The sequence below is a fragment of the Coccinella septempunctata genome, chromosome 3 (genome assembly GCF_907165205.1).
Source record: "Coccinella septempunctata chromosome 3, icCocSept1.1, whole genome shotgun sequence".
Classification (NCBI taxonomy): domain Eukaryota; kingdom Metazoa; phylum Arthropoda; class Insecta; order Coleoptera; family Coccinellidae; genus Coccinella; species Coccinella septempunctata.
In genome coordinates this window covers 20,676,689-20,697,607 of record NC_058191.1, presented here as the reverse complement: position 1 = coordinate 20,697,607, position 20,919 = coordinate 20,676,689, and the positions used below count along the sequence as shown (strand labels likewise).

Here is a 20,919-nt window from a genome sequence, read left to right as displayed (position 1 = left end):
GTCTATTTTTTGAGAATACATCCTTTGTACTTTTTTTGCAGAAATAAACTTGAATTGATTTTACCCTTGTCTTTATTTTCAAAAGTCACAAAATTATTCTCAATTACTCTTCAAATCATTCATAGGAGTGCTTGTCCTCCTATTTCTTTCTAATAACTTGGTGACTCTCATAAAGCATTTTATGATTTTTGTCTGTAAATGAACTCTACCTTGAATCATTATAGATTTATATAGGGGACACTCATTTTGCTTTTAGTTAATACAACTGAAATTTGATACGCAACCTTCAATATACAGAGGCATTGATAAACGATAAATTCAAACCATCACTCGACAAATTGAACAGTTGGTCAATTTCCACATCAATTTCAAACTCGTCCAATTTTGGATTCGTTTACAAATCAATCGCCCCAGTTATATCTATTAGTGTCGGTAAAATCGTACCTGAAAGTATAAATTGATTTCAATGCAAATATGGGAATTCGGGATTCATTAGGAGATTTCAGAAAAGTAGGGAGGTTTACAGCTTTTGAAATCGGGAGGAATGGCAGCCTTCAATCACCCCAACCTAACAAACATTCTTGACTTGACGTCCATTTAGCTAAATTGAAATCGAAACGAATTAACAACAGTCAACTGCACGCAGTTACGCAGATCCATATTGATCATTAAAACGTAGAAATAAAAATTGCTTTTTAGAACTGATAAACTAATATAGAGATTACCACAAGCTGAAAGGCAAACATTAGAAACTCGTTCAAATATTTTTATAGTCAACAAGCAATGATTAAATAATTACCTTCTTGTAATACATTCGAAGGTAACTCAGTATCATCAAGAGGATCTTTGGTAACATTACATGAAGAAGTTCGTTCGAGAATAACGCGGTCCCGGGAAAAGTTGGTCAGAGAGAAGATAAAGTTTTGGCGGGAGATGCGCTGCACTCTGATTGGTCGATATGATTTGGCATCCTGGAGACAATTAATGTATGCTAAAGATTATACTCTATAATCTTTGATAAAAGATTATACTCTATAATCTTTGATAGCAAAGAGGAAGAGTTCCTCTTTGACCATAGACATGTTGAATACTGTCATTTGTCACATTGTCACCATTCAAATCGCGAGACTAGTGTTTATTCCATAATTTCCATCGCTCTGTTCCATATTATTAGTATTTTGTTATGAACACGTATTTTATATGGTAGAGTGTAGAGTAAAAGCAGGCTAAACAGATTTCTCTTCAGTGTGGAAAGAATTATCTTCACTATATGCCTCAAATTCTACTTTGGAATACTTAGATTTCTTCATGCGTTGAACCTGTTCATTTCATAACCATAAAAATGAAATTATATAAAGAAAAACTTTTGAGTGAATTACAACTGAAACGCTTAGGGGAACACCAGTATTCTTGCTCTAGTTGTAGTTATTTGGACAAATTTTTACAGCCTTATTGGAACTGGTTGGTCTCTAAAGTTCCCTTATGGCTTGCACCCAATCTTATTACTATAGTTGGACTAATTTTAAATATTGTAACAGCACTCATTCTTGTTTGGTAAGTTTTGAATCCATAAGTTTTTTTGTAAGAGTATATATAAAGGTATATATCTTAGGTATTCACCTAATGCCAAAGATGGTGCACCTCGCTGGGCTTGTGCTCTATGTGGAATTGGTTTATTTGCATATCAGAGCCTTGATGCGATAGATGGAAAGCAAGCCAGAAGGACTGGTACTGCAAATCCATTAGGTGAACTCTTTGATCATGGATGTGATTCAATTTCTACAGTTTTTGTTGCTCTGTCAGCTTGCATAGCTGTTCAGTTGGGAAATCACCCTGGATGGATGTTCTTTCAGGTATTAAAATCCAATGGACGAGTTCAGAAACTCGTGCCAACCTTATACAAAACACATGAGTGTTCTGTTAAACAGCATGTGGTGGGTTCATGCAGAGCTCCTAGACAAACCCAAGAAAGGAAAGAAAAAAATTGATCAATCTAATGGACAGATTGCACAAAATGAGCACCATCTGACAAATAGATTGGTCCCTTTCTTAGGTATTAGTTCTTAGTTATGCTGCATGAACTGACCCTTTCAATAAAAACATATTTGTTTTATTTTCTTTTGTTGTCTTTCGGTTGCTTCAATCGTTAACAATCTAACAAAAGCGCCAGCTATCACATCTAAATGAGGATGTAATATTTTTCAAAAAAAGTTTCAACATAATTTTGTTTTTTTTTTCCGCTCTGATCTTAAATTTATGGTTTCCTCATAGAACATCTCATCTACAATCTACTAAAGGTTTTTGTGCAGTGGCAGCTGATGAATATTCATCATGGGTCAGCAAATTATTCATGCATTTTTCTGAACCACCCTTGAGTTTGTCCATAATGACGAATTCTTCATTTTATCAATTTACTATGTTGAGATTTCCAACAATAAACATTGAATTTTTCTACTTGGTATTTCGCCATTTTGCTCACGTCAATAAAAATAATTATCAATTGTAATAAATGACATTCTCACCGTCCTATTTCAAATGAAACTAAACTACCAAAACTAGCGATCGGAAAAACTAAGGTTTTTTTTCCTCGTTGTAAGAATACATTGAGAGATCTAAAATCTTTCAGTAGGAATCCCCAAGTACATCAAACTACATTCTGTATATTGAACCAACAATACTACATCAATAATTTTATTGAAGTAACTTTCAAGTTATTGAGTTATTGAAGTATGTAAGAAATATTAATAGAATGTTCTACATGTGTATTCAGGAAATAACTGATAAATTCGTTAGGGATAGATTACAGATTGTTGGGCATGTGGGTCGGACCCAGTGGACGTTCCACCACGACCAAAGCGGTCTATTGTGGCACACAAAAAAGCTCAGAGAGCTGAACTTCTCCTTCCAGCTCCATATTCCTTAGGAAAAAGATGATGTCAGACGGGAGTGGTTCTTGAGTTCCTCCTGATCCAGCTTGAGCGAATCACAGATTGCAAGTCTGAACCTATCTGCCATCAGGCAGTTGCAGAGGATGTGCTCAATGGTTTTGTGTTTCATCCTCCTCTAGGGCAAAGCCTGATCGTTAATTATAGACATGATCTACCGTTATACAGGATTTCCCACAGTGGGTGGCCTATAAGACATTAATTCATTAATTATTAATTTCATTAATTCATTTAATTCATTTTTGGGTACTAGGATTTACCCTGATCTATATGACTGAAGTACAGGGTGTTTTTTTATATTAAGGCCCGGTACTTTCACCTTCGAATAAATTTTATTCACTGTCAATAAGTATCCGTCAAATAATTTCCTATCTGAAGGATACCTTATTTCGGTGCTTTCAGATGAAATTATTTGACGAATAACAATTCTGTGAAAACACGGTTCACTACTTTTCACTGATTAATGTAAAATAAGAGACCGCATTGTAGAAATTGTCATAATTCCAACTACAAAGCAAATAATTCGTGAAAATCACACAAAAAATAACCATACATCCAGAATCTTAAAAATTCAACCATTAACCCATAATAACCTAGTGTTACACATATGTAACGCAAATTTCACTGGCAAATCTATTTTATTTCTCCGTAACTGTAGCTATTAGCGTTACATATATGAAACACCATTTTTCTCAAACAAAAACTATACAATTTTCAAACAGAAATTGAGTTGTTTTTGTCTTGTACACTCTATAAAGAATATTTATTCAATTAGAATAGTGATCATAACTCAGGTTATTAAGGGTTAATGACGTACCGATATTCGATCTATGACTAATAAAATCTTATTAACGAGTTTCAATGACAGATTTATTCGATGAATAACACTATCTGAAAGTGAAAAGACTGCATTTTTAATTATCCTACGAATAAGACTTATCTATCGAATAAATTTATTTATTCACACGTGAAAGTACCGGGCCTAAATATAAAAAACATTTGAAAGCCTTGGGCAATATCTTAATACGACTCTGGATCGTAGTATCTATCTATCTTATGAATCACGATGCCATATGATTAACGTCCGGTTTCATAATCAAATTTAAAGTCACTTTAAGCTTGCTTCCTTTAGTGTCATTTTTAGTAGGGTTAAAGAAAGCTTTAAAATTAAAGGGACTTTAGGTTTTATTATGAAACCGGACGTAAGTCAGAATGTTTTCACCAAATAAATAAAGTGCTCTACTTCCTTTGCGTTCTCTTCTCGGCACAAGAATTTATAGCAAATTTGTATATTCTTTTTCAAAATTTATTTGATGATTTTTGAAAGTTTAAACTAAGCATAGGAAAAATAATGGAAAGGCCGTATAAGAAAATAAATAAGGCATTTCATAAACTCACCAATAAAATTGCTCCAAATTCTTCATAGAAATTGTTCGAAGTGATCACTATTCGTTTGATGGGTACAAAGTCTTGCATGCAGCAACTATCACATCAGTTTGCCCACGAATAATTTCACAAGCATTTTCAATGCGTTGTCTTAGTTCGTCCGCACTATCCACCTTACCGTCACTGTACACTAATGTTCTCAAATGACCCAAAAAAAAGAAGAAATCACAGGGGTTGAGATCCGGGGAGTGTGCAGGCCAAGAAAGGGATCCACCACATCCTATCCACCTATTGAAAATGAAATGAAAATATATTCTTCTGAAAGCTTGAGGATTTTCTGTAGACCATCCATTGGTATTGTGGAAATTGTTTACTCCATTTCTTGTGCTTGAACTTTCTGGAAATGGTAGGGGTACAATTGCTCTTGTCTTTGTGTCTTCCAAACTCTATTGTGGCTCACTCCGACGACCCTGGCTATGGATCTAGTACTTGTTGTCGGTTGTTCCTCAACTATGTCCAGAATCTGCTCCTCGATTTCTATCATTTGCGCTGTTACAGGCTTGTCAATATTTACTCCCCGGGTTTCGTGCAAACGTCCAGTATCCCTACATCTCTGCACCAAGTTTATGAACATCCGAGGAGTTGGGGAAATCGTCTTCTGTTCAACCTGCTCGCCGCGCTGGCACTCTGTTTGGATTCATCATAAATTAAAATCATGTCAACAAGTTCATTGTTTGAGTAAACGTGAGGCATTTTTCAACTACTTTGCGATACTGCGAAAATTCACAAAAATCATACGCTGACTCTAACGGTTTCCAGTATACTGACCTTTCGCCGGCACAAGCCTACGCATAAAGGTATAGTTTCGGTAGTGCGTCGGAAACATGCAGTGGCTGCAGAATGTGACTACCCTTATGCAATTACCAAGCTGCAGTCACATTCTGTAGCATTGTATCCGAAGCACTACCGAAACCATACCTTGAGTAGACATGCAGATCTGGAGCGGGAATTTCTCAGATTTTCGAATAACTTTGGTTTCGAAATACTCAGCCCTGCTTAATGTTTTATATGAACGATTTTTGGTACCATGACTTATTTAGAGGAGTTCTATTACCTGTCAAAAAAAAAAAGCCTGACCTTTGAGAACATCCTGTATTTTCAATGTAAAAAATACTACAAACTTCGTTATTTCAAATGGGACAGTCAATCTATTACAACTTTTTTCGCTTCTCTATCACCATCTACCACTTCCCTATACTTATTCCTGATACTTTCGGAGATATTAACGGTTTTCCACAAAAAATCGCCAAAAACATGGATCCAATGAAATAGGCATGTGAAAGACATTTCATATTTTGTGAAGCTGAAATTTTGGGAATAAGTCACTGAGATCCTGAGAATAATTTTCGTGTAGAAAAAACTTGGTTTGTGATATGCATAATGTTCCAAAATTCATCGTCTTGTCACTCGATACAAAAACGGCGAAAAGTTGATTTTATAAAATAGAACACCCTAGTTTTTATCTGGTATTTTCAGATACGCATCCAATGTGGGCGTAATGATAACGAATTTGTGTAAAGAATAAGCGCAAATTATTATATTGAAGGACATCTTCTTCATGAAACAAAATTTAAAGACTTCTTCCCCCTTCTTTCTACAATCATGTTTGACCCAGTGAGAATAATCTGAAAACATACTAAGAAATAGGTTGTCCCTAATGCAACGATTATATTTGTTAACATCGGCCGACCTACATCTTGATAGGTCTCATCAGAACACAGAGTGTCTTGTTGCAGGTTTTTGTTCAGTTGGTGTTCCATTTGACACAATGAAGTTTGTAGTATTTTTTCCATACAAGCGGCAACGCTTGAAAATATTTTTTTCTACAAGCCTGCGCGTTCAACCTTTTTTCCGCACGCATCTCAAATTGCAATGAGTCACTTTCCCAAAAGGTGCGGAAAAAACGCCTGCTATTCCTTTCCCGCATGCAACGTCATGCAGAATTACGTCTGTAATTATATATTAATTAATCGAATCAAATTTGATCTGTTTCGTGAAATTGATATATTTATATATTTCAAGCGCTTGTAGAAAAAAAATTGTTCTTAACTCTTGCAGAAAGTGTCTTGCCCGCACTTTCCGCACTTGATACGAAAATTTCCTGCTAGCGTTTCCAAAGTATTAGTTTCCACACGCATTGACGTTTAGAAAGTAGTACTTTTCTAAAATCGTGCGGAAAAATGCCATGCTATTCACTTTCCGCACGCATATGCGTTGGAGTCGCATCCATCATAAAATTTTGGCATGTCTCTATGCGCCAATCATAAAATTTAAATGTATCTCTGTGTGGTTGAGCGCACAAAAATATAATTTCTCATAACTTACAACCTCAGTTTCAAGATTCTCCGTGAAAGTGTTCCATTTACGCTAGTTGGAAAAATATTATTCCTAACTCATGTGGAAAGTGCCTTTACCGCACTCGACAGCAACTACAGTCTATTGCGGAAAATTATCACTTTCCACACTTGTTAGGAAAATAACCATAGTCATACTAGCTGACCCGGCAAACGTTGTTTTGCCATATAAATAATTTCCTAGTCTAAAAAATAAAAAAAAAATTTAGGGGTGGACTACCCCTAACATTTAGGGGGATGAAAAATAGATGTTGGCCGATTCTCATAGATACCGGATAAGCACAAAAAATTTCATCAAAATCGGTCAAGCCGTTTCGGAGGAGTATGGCAACGAAAACTGTGACACGAGAATTTTATATATTAGATAGAGCAGAAACGTGAAACCTATTACCCAAATTGATCCGTTCTCCGTGAACGTCTAATAGACACCATGGGAAACCCTGTATAATGTCAAATAGAAAATATTGTTTTTTCAGCAAGGAAGAACGCATAAATAATACATGAATTCACAATTTATCGTAACCTGAAATAAAAGAACCAAAAATCTGTCAGAATAAAACTGATTGGGAATTTGTTACACATCGCTCCTTCATCGGCTCTATAGGTTGTTTCATGAGTCATTGGCCATAGCCTAATGGTGAATGCAGGTCATTCAGGCCTTCCAAAAAAAGTTGCTTGATTTGTATCTAAGGCTATAAGTTTCGGGGATACGGGGTGATTCATCAACATTGGCCTAAATTTGCGTTAGCCATAAGTCTGGAATGCAAGGTCCGATTTAGAGCAAATTTTATGGGTTTGTTCACTTAAGGCTTTTTCAGAAAGTTCATGAAATATCAATATTTTCAGGGCAGTACTCAAAATATCATGATTTTTTTCAAGCCCCAAAATCTAAATTTTTTACATCCCTTAGAGAATATATATTCTTATATTCAATGTTTGAAACATGCCATATGAAGCATATTTCCTGCGGAATTTAAGTCAAAGCGAATTCACTCACGTATTACTTTTTCTAAGAGGATTCACTTCATTTGAATATAAATTCATAATGTAATTCTCGAAGAATTCATAACTTGATTATGCATACTTTTAGTCTCTTTTTCACGCACACTTGAACAGAATTTTGAAAAATTTAAAATCTGGGCTGGAGACAATAAATAATATCAAATATATCAAATAAAAGCAGGACCGCATTTCGAAAAAATTCCAAAAACATGAATTCGTCCGATGCCTATTCTCTTGTGACAAGTGTGCCATGCAAAGTGAAATTTGAATTCCTTCGAATAAATTATATTCCATGGCAATTACGAAATTTCTGTAAGGGATGGGGAAAATATAGATTTTGGGGCTTGGAACAAATATCATGATATTCTGAGTACTGCCCTGAAAATATTGATATTTCAGCCGTCAGAATGAGCTTTCTGAAGTGGACAAATCCGTAAAATTTGATAGAAATCGGATCTTGCATTCCAGAGTTATGCCTATCGCAAATTTAGGCCAATGTTCATCAACTACCCCTTATCTCCGAAACTAATAGCCTTAGGATACAAAACAAGCAAGTTTTCTGAAAGGCCTGGATGACCTGCATTTACCATTAGGCTATGCCAAACGACTCATGAATTACCCTGTATAAGCAGCATACGGCAGCTTCGAAGCTGCCGTATTTGCGAAGCCCCAGTCCACCGATCGAGGTACAAGAGGGTTCGGACGAAGAAGCACAAATCGGGGTCGGTACTGCCGACCAACAGTTTGTGCTATGCATGTACAGTGTTGTTCCGTTCGAATTTTTGCGAAAGTCCCTCTTATCTCCCGGAAAATCGAAAATGAAGAAAAAAGTTAGCCGAGCACTTTTGATTTTTCTTCTAAAAAATTAGTGGAAAAATTTGTGCTACATTTGTGCTGACTTGTGCCGTAAATATTTTCTCGAAAATTCGTCGGATTTTCCGGGAAATCGCGAAATTGAAAAGAAAGTTAACCCAGCACTATCGTTTTTTCTGAACGAAAACATATGTGAAAAATTGTGCTAGACGTGTGCTAACTTGTGCCGTTGAAATTTTCACGGCACAACACTGTACATGCATAGCACAACCTGTTTCAGTCGTCAAAACTCATTTTTTCGATAAGTGCTGGGCTAGCCCATTCTATACATTTTGTGAAATATTTTGAGAACGGCGTGGAATAAAACAAAAATTTCAACGGCACAAATCAGCACAAACCTAGCACAATTCAACTCAAAATTTTTTTTTCAAAAATTGAAAAGTGCTGGGCCAACTTCACACACATCAAATTATGTCACAAAACCTACTTTGAATGAACAATAGAATTTTTTTTAATTATATCGCTCGGATTTGATAGCTGGCGCTTTTCTAAGGAGGGATAAATGAAAGGCAAGAATAAAATCTAATAAAAATGTATTTCCATTGTAAGTATTTAGTGGTTCACGAAATAATTGCTATAATCAGGTCATGATCAGCTGCTATCGTGATGTATATGTTCAACCCAGCGAGCACAAAAACATCTCAGAGATGTTAAAAGTAAGAGGTTTCGAGACATTGAACATCCACTGCGATGTTCTGTTTATACATGAATAGAACTTTTATAGAACAGCCAATGTCCGCCGCAGGCGGCTATTATATGGATGTCCCTGGGATGTCACAAAAAGAACTACTCAGAAGTTTTTTTGATAGCCTTTTCATGTACACAATAGAACATTTCTAAAGCGCTTTGCGCACACGAAATCGCTGTTTGTAAGACTCTATATGAAATTCTTTTGTGAGGCCTTTTTTCTTTCATTTGAATGTTTGAGGATACCACATTCTATTTTAAATGAACTACAAAGTTTTTAAATGAAATACAGAATACTATATAAGAATAAAAATATTTTAATGATACTTCAACAGATACAAAAGGAAAAGAAATCACATTTCACATAAAAAATTGAACAACAAAAAACAATTGATAAATATTATACTACAGAAAGGGATAATAAACAAAAAAATATATCACATTCAATAAAACAAACATAAATAACCAAAAAGAAATATTACATTTAACATAAAAAAACAGAAATAATAGAAAACAAACTGATTATAATATTAGATGAACCGAAAGGGAAAATGAAAAAAAATTTATGAAAAATTTATTTTCCCTTCATTTTATCGTCCCTCCTCCTCTGCCTAATATGCCTAAACCAATCTTTGGCATAGAGTTCGAATACTTTCCTAGTGATTTGGAATTTTTTATAGATCACATCTACAAAATAAAAACAATTCAAACAATTAATTCATAAAATATATGAATTTTAAGATGATTTTTTCCAATTAAAATAACAGAGAAAATAGCTGCATGAAAGGATCTGGAAGATTTGAATTGTATATAGCTCCTGACCAGGTTGATTTGCGAAACGATTTTATTTATTTAATTATTTGTACTGATATTTAAAGATGGAACAATTTAAAGGAGTTTTCAAAAACAAGAACTTTTCTGGGACAATTTGAATTATTTTTTGATTCACAAGTGATGAATGATTATTATCATCGTCGGAAGAGTAATCTTACAAAATATTCTGGGAATTACCAACGGCAGAGATAGATTATCGAAATATGTTGAAATTCTCGATGATATGGCTTTAAACTTTATAAAGTTATTTCTTGAATAATTATAATAACCTTCCATATACCATTCGATTATTCCAACCAAAATACAATGATCTCTTATACCTAGTCCCAAATACACAAATAATATTAACCACGCAGCGTGGATTCTTTTGAGGTTATATGTATGTTTCTGGACATTATACTATACATTTAATTCATGTAATATTTACTTATTAATTGTATTTGGTTACTATGAAGAGATCGATCCTAAATTCACAATCAAAACCAACACAGAAGTAGTTAATATTATACAAATCACCAATCAACTTTCAACTCCGAACAGTCCACAGTCCAAACTACGAAGAAAGTGGAAATGGCGGCAAAATGAAATAGGTGAATTGTATATTGTTTATTTGTAATAAACCTCCCAAGGCAAACTATGTTACGCCAAGAGAAGATATCCACACGTTTAAATTATTTTCAACACGACAGTACCTCTCAGTAGGTAGACGAAGAAATGCCACAGATGGCACAGATCAGAACAAATAAAGATTTCCAATAGCCTTTGGAGACCTCTTTGGGAAGTGCATATTACGTTTCAAAGAAACATCCTCATGCCAACATTTTCGAAACATCCCAAAACATCCCAGGGATGTTTGTGCTCGCTGGGAAGCATATGCGGATGATGAAGTTGCCTCGCTGACGGGTAATTACGAAGTAACCATCTGTTCTGTCCTTCAGAAAACACTAACTTTAATTCAAGGTTGGTGTGAGGGTGAGCAGATGAGCGTCAACCCATGCAAAACCTTGATTGTATACTTCACTAGGAGAAGAAAATTTCAAATTATTCCTCTTACTCTTTATGACAAGTCAAATCAACTCGAGGAAGAAGCCAAATATCTTGGCATTACCCTGGATGAAAAGCTTCACTTCACTTCGTCCAGTAATTATCTTAGTTCTTATGATGGATAGCTTGATGGTAAGGCATTACAGAGCCTGACGCAAACATAGGACATGATAACTCTCAAGCTGTCGACGGAGAACAAATTTTTCTCCATGCCTTACCATCAAGCTATCCTTATCACCCCATTTATCATAAGAACTCTTCGGCCGTTTTCAATAAACCTATCTATCCATTGTTCCACTTACTAAAGATAGAAAAATCATCTGATTTCGTTTCTATGATCTATCTGTAGATATATTTTAGAATGGTTACCAATGGTTACCAATCGTCAGTAAGTGAAACGATGGATTGATAGATTCATTGAAAATGCCCGTTAAAGACATGTACTGCACAACGAAAAACTATTGGTGGCTTCACGCATGTCATTCCACAAAATCTGAGGAAACAAGTAATAGATGCGGCTTACGAAGGCCACCCAGGAATTGTGGGGATGAAAGGAAGATTGCGGTCTAAAGTCTGGTGGCCCAGAATAGACAAAGACGTTGAGTCAATAGTTAAGGCTTGCAAGGGATGTAATGTAATGTAATTGGCTTGCTCAATCATCCTTCTCCAATGAAGCGTCGTAAACTTCCGTCGAAGCTCTACTGAGTGTAGATTCCAAATTGGGTTAGGAATAAAATAATCTAATGACCAATTTATATTCAACTAAAAGTTATTTAAGTGACTCTTTTCTATGTAATACTTTTAAATGTAATACCTTTATGTGTAAAGTCTCAAGACACCTTTAATAGAATCAGATCAAAAAATCTTTTTTAAGGCATATACAAACAATGCCTAACCTCTAATATGCTTCTGAAAGGATTACTTATTACACATTATGTTGAGTTATCCTATTCAAAAATTTGATTGAAATATCTTCAATTTTAGTGTTTCTGTGCCATCACCCTTTTTTATTGTGCACATTGGCAGACCTATGTATCAGGAACCTTAAGATTTGGAAGAGTGGATGTGACGGAAGCACAAGTGACAATAATGTTGATATTAGCTATTTCAGCTATATTTGGGCCAGACATTTGGTCTACCAAGGTAGTGTATACTGCGATCTTCAAATTATTTTAATTTCTTTTGAAGATTTTCAATCTTGAACCTCAATTTTCAGTTGTATAAATATTTCTAGCATCGAACTATTTTGAAAATGGTGAGTTCATGTGCGGAGGTGGCAGTTATTCCCATTTTATTTTTCGAACATATTTGCAGTAAACAAATTACTGAAGATTGAATTAAAATAGAAATTCTAAAAAATATATGAAACAAATTGTTCAGCGTGAAGAGACTCGGTTCGGTTTGTTAATTTTGGTTCATGATTTTCAATAATAATGGGTTTGAATTGAGTATAGAAAAATATTATAATTCTTTATAAGTATTCTACATATCCTTTAAAGAATGGAGGAAAAAGGTGATATGACGACTAATCAAATTGTATGTCGAATTATGCGGTAACATTTAACAAGCTTTATTGGTACTCTCTGACCAATTACATCTCTGGAGGTTTTTATGGTCAGTCTATGCAGAATTACTTAGAACAATTTCCGTTTTTTATCCTCACAAAGAAAGTTGTCCATTTAGGGCAAGTGAATTGATGTTCCATAACACAAAATTCGGAATTTTATTACTTTAATTACGTTGATCCTTATTAGAAAAATGTGTTACCCTATGTGAAATATCTCTACAGCAATAAAAAGTTCTCAGTTCAATAGTTCAACGTCGATGTTTTAGAAATATTTATTTTCATATGTTTCACTGCTCAACTTTCTATCCTCAAAATGAGCCGTCCATCATCGGAGCGAAAAGCTGGTATGAGAAATGGTACTTGATTTTTGTATAAGATACTCCATCAAGGTACCCCCAGTAGTTCCGTGAAAGAGCCTGGGAAGCGAATGCACTTTTTTTCGTTTTAGTCATTGAATCTATTTGTCTTAGAACGCTTAGAGCAAAGATTATAGAGTAGAAAGAAAGGAAACGCCCTCATATCGCTAGTACTAAAAACCGACTACATTTTGGCCAGTGAAAACACGCGTGACAATGAGATGGCGCTAAAAACGCACGGTCAATACAAAAAAACTTTTCAATAACAGTTTTCTGTCTTTTAATTCGCGAAATTCGAATACTATTCCTTGCATTAAATTTCAATATCGACTTTGTTTCTATCAGAAAACAAACATCCTGAGCGACAAAACAAAAGTATGGTTTTGTCGCTCAGGATGTTTGTTTTCAAAATGTTTGACAAAACAAAAGTGTTTTGTTTTGTGGTCAGGATGTTAGTTTTCATCTAAACATTCTTTGTCAATCAACGAAAAACGCTGTTGGATGTGCTATATGTTTAATTGCAATTCATAAAAATTTACAAAAATTGAAATTGTGGACAATAAATGAAGCTTTGACTAGGACACTAAAGTATATGGTGATCTGCTGTACGTTGAAGGTGTTATTTCTGTACAATATATTGTTCTGAATCAATGAACTTATTTGAATTTGTAAAATATACATATATCAGAAATTAATATGAACCTATATTCAATATACCATCATAGCATACATATTCCAGTTACTTACATAATATGTAGGTATTATTTGTAGAATTTTCAGAACCACACTTAAAAAAAAAACTTTAGACATATTCAAGACCTGTATGTCAGTATACTTTCTTGGTGCTTTTTTTATGATTTCCTTATGATATGGTCTCTTCATGACACAATATACAAATTGATTAATGAATGAACAAAACACTCACAGCAGGTTTCATAAAACTTTGACTTTCCAAACAACAATTTGACAGTCACACAAGAGTAGCAATTGAGAATCATTGAAAGGACCTATTAAGATTATAAATTTTCCATTAATAGGACGTTCATGCAAGGGATGCTTTCTGCATACAACAATTTACGTGGATGAACAGTTCTCAATTGACCTGCAGTAAAATGTTCACTGCATATGGTGTAGTTAGTAGTGTTTGCTGAAGTAATTGTCTTCAAGTCCTGAGAATTTCATTCACTTCGGAGCACTGAAAATTAGAATCAATGAATGACCAATTCACATATGTTACGAGATTTAATACTTACGCTTCCATTTTCCTTAGTTGAGTGAAAAACTTGATCTCGGAAAATCCATTTTATTATTTGATCCACAGTTCTTCACCATTCAATAATTTTCGAACAATATTTTGGTGTTTTCACCAAGAAATAAGACAAAAAAATTCAATAACCAGCAACTAGAACGAGCTAGAAAAACAAAATGCGGAACGAGAATCAAAAGATTCAAAACCTCTTTGATCACAATGGACGTCCGAAATCTTACAAAATTTCATTTGTTTCTGCAAATGGCACTCAAATTAATATTTTAACCAGTCCCAGCGTCTTAAAAACACGCGTGACACACAGATGGCTCTCAAATCGCTTTAGTCGCTTCGTTTCCCATCTTTCTACTCTATAATCTTTGGCTGAAAGTTTTATAATTTTTTCGTGCTAAATTCCAAATAGTACGAGATCCCGCTGCAAAATCACTACGTTCATTACGTAGAGAGTCAAACACACATTTTCACATAGATTTATGGATAGGAGAATATACTGATAACACCGCAGCCTGTCAAAAGTGGCCGCAAGTAATTTTAATTAAATTAGTTAATCAATACTCCAAAAAAAATTCCGTTCACTTCGTTTTGAAATAAAATATCCTCCATATCATAACAATGCATGTAATGAATCCTAAAATCCATAGGTGCGGTTGCACACTCGGCCGCAACTACCTCGCAGCCAGTTGTAAGCAGGTAATATTTTGATCTATTTATACGTTCATAACGTACATGGATGTTTGTGACATCAATGTATAGCTTATTTTTTCTATATGATGATATATGGCTGCCTGTCAAAAAATAGCCGCAAATTAATTTGAAACGCGAGATATCCGGGATAAAGTAAGAGAGAGTTAGCGCGCAACGCCACTTGTTAAGGCGCTACAGACGGCATGGCAAGCCTTGGCAAACGTCCGCTCGTTACAACGTTTGCGCATCGTGTGTATGCAAAATATACGGCAAGGCAAAGCCAACGCAGGCGCCGGCCAGGGTTCGCGTAGAAGGCGGTGTTTGTAATACACATTAAAGGGACTTGTCGAGACTCGCCAGTGGACTTGATCACCGTACACACGACACGCGAGACATATTTGAAATTATAAGGTGTTTTGATCTTTCGATTTAGTGTCCCTTAATTAGTAATATAATAAAAGGATTAATGAAAGCTTTTATTTAAACTCCAGAAGCTTTATTCCACAACAATGATACTTTCAACTCTACATCAACTTGAAAGAGAATATGTTTTTGACTGTCCATGCCGGAAACGGAAAACACAGTTCTTGCACTGACAGTTAGTGTCACCAACATACATTTAGTGGAAATGAAAACAACCATAACACCATCATTTGATTGAACTACAACACCCAACCTCATTCAATGATTCAAAAAAACATCTTACATCTTTAAAAACAAAAACGATATTTTAATGCATTAAATTTTTGTCAACATAAGTTCTCTTATCCTCTCAAAAATAACCCTGCTTAAAGGTTTCGTAAATATATCTGCAATCTGTTCACTGCTACAAATATATTTTATTTCAACCAAACCTTCCTTAATCTTGTCCTTGATGAAATGAAATTTTATATCCAAATGTTTCATTCTTTTCAATTGTTCATGAGAACTACATGAACGGATTGCAGACTGATTATCTTCATATACAATTGCCCTCATATCTGATTCAATTAGTTTCATATTTGATAGCAAATTTCTTAACCAGCAAGCATCAACAATACAAGAGCTTAGGGCTATAATTTCTGCTTCAGCAGTTGAGATGGCAACCGTACTTTGTTTTTTTGAGTTCCATGAAACAATATTACCATACACAAATGAACAAAACCCACTTGTTGACTTCCTATCTATTGTGTCACCACCCCAATCTGCATCTGCATAACATGTTATCAAGTTGATATTTCTTCTTTTATAAACTAAGTTCAACTCCAAACTTCCTTTAATGTATCTTAGAACTCTTTTGAGTGCTATTAATAAATTTTTACTTGCACAGTTTTGATAACGTGATAGTAAACTAATGCTAGAACACAAATCTGGTCTTGTACCAAGCATAGCATACATTATACATCCTATCATCCTCCTACACTGATTTTCAATTTCAAAACTTTCAGAACAATCTCTCTTTAATGTGATATGATCAAATTTCGGTTCCATAGGTGTAAATACAGGTTTGCACTCAAACATGTTAAATTTCCTGAGTACATTTTCTAAATAATGTTTCTGATTCAGAATAATTGTATCTGAATTTTCCTGTCTTACAGATATACCCAAAAAATATTTCAGCAAACCTAAATCTTTCATTTTGAAATATTTACATAAATTAGATTTTAAATTTTTTATATCTTTATATAGTTCTTCATTGTGAATTTTCATGTACAAGCAATTATCATATAAATTCTTTGAAAAATCTTGTTCTAACATGAACTTATCAAACGTTTCGTACCAACAAATTGGAGCATTCTTTAAACCATAAATTACCTTATTTAGTTTGCAAACTTTGTTGCTTTCTGTTTTAAGACCTTTTGGCAAATACATATAAAGTTCTTCTTTCAATTGACCATTTGATAAACGGTCCAACCCCTGTGAACACACACAGCCAGAATCACTCTAATAGTGTTCAATCTAACCACTGGACTATAAATGTCCTGATCAATATTTTGTTTGAAACCTCTAGCAACGAGTCTGCATTTAAATTTTACATTCTTACCTTCATCATCCTTTTTTATCTTAAAGATCCATTTGCTGTCTATAATTTCACCTTCGTTTGGTTCCTCTACAATATCCCAAGTGTTATTTTCTAATAAAGCTTTCACCTCATCCTCCATTGCCTCCTTCCATTTTGAAGCATACTTACTCTCCATTGCTTCTTCGTAGGACATTGGTTCATCCCCATCTAGGCTGAAGTAGCCTAATTCATAATCATCCCTCAAATGTTGAGGAAGTTTGAGTGTCCTCAGTCGTTCACCTCTGTTTTGTGCTGTGTCCAAGATCGATGTTGAACCTTCACTTGAAAAGGCTGAAGTTTCTGAAGTGGATTCTAATTCTGTCTGTGTTACACTACCAGAATCTTCTACCTCATCATCATTTTCTGCTTTGTTCAGTATCAAGTATTCCATGTCTTTTTCTCCATTTTGTGGTGTGAATATTACCTCTCTTTCTATTTCGACCATGTTGTTCCTTTTATAAAAGACTCTGTATCCTTTTACATTGTCTGAATAACCCACAAATATTCCCTGTCGACTTTTCACATCCAATTTTCTCCTTTTTTCTTTAGGTATATAAGACCAAACTTTCATACCAAAAATAGGTACCTTTTATCATTTTCCCATCGAAGGCTCTATTATATACTAATTCGTAAGGTGTCTTACCCTTGACCGGACTTGCACCTGTTCTGTTTATCAAGAAAACCGCTGTGTTGGCGGCTTCCGCCCAAAAAATCTTTGGTAAGTTACTATCTTCAAGCATTGCTCTAACTGCCTCAATAATCGTTCGAAACTCTCTTTCAGCTCTACCGTTTTGCTGTCGGGTGTAACTTACTGTGTATTCATGTTTAATCCCGTTGTTCTTCAATAATGTGCCCACAGCACGATTTGTAAATTCTGTACCATTATCGCTTCTTATGACTTTAACCGAGTTAACTGTTTGATTTTTGAAAAATATTATAAACTCTCAATATTTCATATACATCAGATTTATTCTTCAGAAAATATTGGAATCTATAATTACTAAAATCATCTTTCAGCAGCAAAATATACCTAGCATTATTCCATGATGGTTGCTCCATCGGACCACATAAGTCTACATGTAATAAATCACCTAAATGTTTTGACCGACTTTTGGTAATTTTGAATGGTTCTCTACAGTGCTTACCTTGAATGCAATGACTACAGAATTGATCAACGTTCTTGAAAATCATATTTTGATTTTGTAAGGTATTTGTAATATACTTAAAATTTTGATGAGCTAAAGCTCTGTGCCACCACATAATATCTTGAGTTTGGTGCACTAAAAAACATTTATCAACTTCTAAATTTTCATTATAACTATAATGCTCTGTGTGTTCACAACCATTGGACCCCTCATCAAAATTAAATACCATTTTATACAATTTATCTGAACGATTTGCTACAGCTACAATAATATTTTCATTATTAACAAATTTTGCACCTTTATCTAATGCTTTACCTTGAGAAAAGAGATTAATTTTCAAGTCTGGCACATATATATGAGGCGCCGTTTGGGCCAAAAGTGTTTCAACGAATTATTTATTTTTTTAGTCCAAATATACATATATCCTCACCCAGAATAGTAAATATCACCTACATTGACAAATATATCAACTAGAATAATTTATATATTTTGAAACATACTTTTGACCCAAACGGCGTGAAATCCAAATATATTATAATTTGAACTATTTTATGTCGCCAGAAGATAATAGCTCTTCTACAACACAGATTACAGAGTAATCTGTGTTCTACAAAGAGTAACAGTTGGGGTGCACCCCAAACGGTGATGAAAGCACTTATTTAAAACGCCGAAAGCGTAGCGTACTGAAAACGGGAGGTTTCCCTTTTTAGTAGACTATTTTGGAATTTCGAAACGAGTACTTTACTATTTCAGTTTCCGTAAAGCAAGCTCAAATACAAAACAAATTCAAAATTCATGTTTTTTGTGATGTTAACAATGATTTTGGCGGGGTAATCATTATTTTTCAGGATGCATCTTATTTTATTCAAGTTAGTTGTTTAAAATTCATCTGATGACAACAACAAACTTGAATGAAATAAGATGCATCTTGAAAAATAGGTCGGCATTGTTTTGAGAAGTGGTTTTTGTTCTATAAACTTGACTTTTTTCCTGTCAAACAACTGAAAAATATCAATTTCCTCGTCACTGATTGTTTTTCGAGCTTCAGGAGTGCACATTAAGTGTCTATGACGGTATAGTGTTCTCCTAGATACACTAAAAATACAATAAAAGTCCTGAACCTCTCGAAAACATATTTTTTCTTGATTTATATCGTACCTAGGACAAAACCATTTCTTTACACATAACGTACATATAAATTGTGATCTGATTCATTTAATTTCGATTCTATGTGTTGTTAAAGATTCCATAATTCCTGATAAATAGGGATCGAAATATCTTTCAGGACATTATCTGCAGCTGCCCCGATAAAAATGTTGAAAATTCGACAATAATTTTCAATTTTTTGGTGCTGCAAATTCAATATATCTATTTCTCCGCTATAGATGCGAGATTTGACAAATATTGATAGCAATCAATCACTTCCCTGAAAAAATCATCCATCGATACAATATTAGACATTATTATTATTATTATCTGAAAATGATGCTGAAAATCACTCAAAACAATCTCAGGAACAGAGACAACTTCTTGCCTTGAGTTTGTCTATGCTTGAGAGGGTGCGAAATAAACAACGCGTCTAAAATTTACGCGCGTGAATATGTTTTGTATTCGAGCTATTGAAAGTATAGTTTGCTTCACGGAAATTGAAATAGTAAAGTACTCGTTTCGAAATTCCAAAATAGCCTTCTAAAAAAGGAAACCTTCCTTTTTTTTTTTTGATGTAGCAGGGGGAAAATCTGCAAACAGACGAACACACCCTCTCCTGAGGGGGAACAGTGTGGGGATTCTCACTCTCTGAGCTCGAGACCCACTAAAAACCCTTAACTGCTTCTTCATAGGTTCCGGGCATTTTGCCTATTAACCAGTTGACTCTTATGGTTTCTGGACTCTCACACGATCATAGTCGTGTTGATATTTGTATGCTGCCTATAGCTTTTATAGGTTAAGCTCTTCTTTGGTTACATTTAAATACTTAACTGATCTCTGGGTCTTCGGTGGTAGGTTCTTGACCTTCTAGCTTCTTCCGTTGGATCGTAGTCGACTAATCTTCGTAGTTCCTCATTTGTATGTTGTTTGGCTTTGTCGAATATCCTTTCCGCCTTTCTCTTCATAAATTCTGTAACTGGTTCCCATTCCAAGTCCTTGTAGATTTGTTTGTTCTTAATAAACCAGGGTACGTCCATCGCCATTCTAAGGAGTTTATTCTCAGTGGCCTGTATTTTCTTGATGTGGGTCTTGGCTGCGAAGCCCCATGCCGCCGATCCATATGTGAGTTGTGGTCGCGCAATTGTTTTAATCATCGTCAACTTGATGTTCTGATTCATATGACTTCTTCTGCCTATGAGTGGATAAAGTTTACTCATTGCGGCTTTTGTTTTATCAACAGCACATTTGATGTGGTTTTTCCATGTAAGTCCTCTGTCAAGCGTTGAATGGAAAAATGAAGCAACATACCTATGTTGCTTCATTTTTCCATTCAACCTCTTCTCCATCAACTTCAAGGTTTTCTTCCATCCTCAATCTTCTCTTTTGCAGTAATATTGCTTGAGTCTTTCTTCCATTGATTTGTATTTTCCATTTGATGCACCATTTGAGTAATTCATCTATGGCTTCCTGCAGTCTCCGGTGTATGATCTCTGGGCGTCGATGTCTGAACGCTATTCCTGTGTCA

The 20,919-nt window shown here is 34.7% G+C and overlaps 1 protein-coding gene across 7 annotated transcripts in view; it reads left to right on the top strand.

The window, feature by feature from the left end:
* Positions 1-1,102: 1,102 nt before the first annotated feature.
* LOC123310205 (choline/ethanolaminephosphotransferase 1) overlaps positions 1,103-20,919 on the top strand; it is a 73,340-nt gene continuing 53,523 nt past the window's right edge. For 5 of the 7 annotated variants that reach the window (XM_044893643.1, XM_044893647.1, XM_044893644.1 and 2 more), the window contains exons 1-3: positions 1,104-1,554; positions 1,613-1,853; positions 12,170-12,328. In XM_044893643.1, coding sequence (XP_044749578.1) covers positions 1,343-1,554; positions 1,613-1,853; positions 12,170-12,328 — 612 coding nt within the window. In that variant the 5' untranslated portion in view covers positions 1,104-1,342. Of the gene's footprint in view, positions 1,555-1,612; positions 1,854-12,169; positions 12,329-20,919 lie in introns of all 7 variants that reach the window. The other 2 variants (XM_044893642.1, XM_044893641.1) reach the window with 1 other exon arrangement.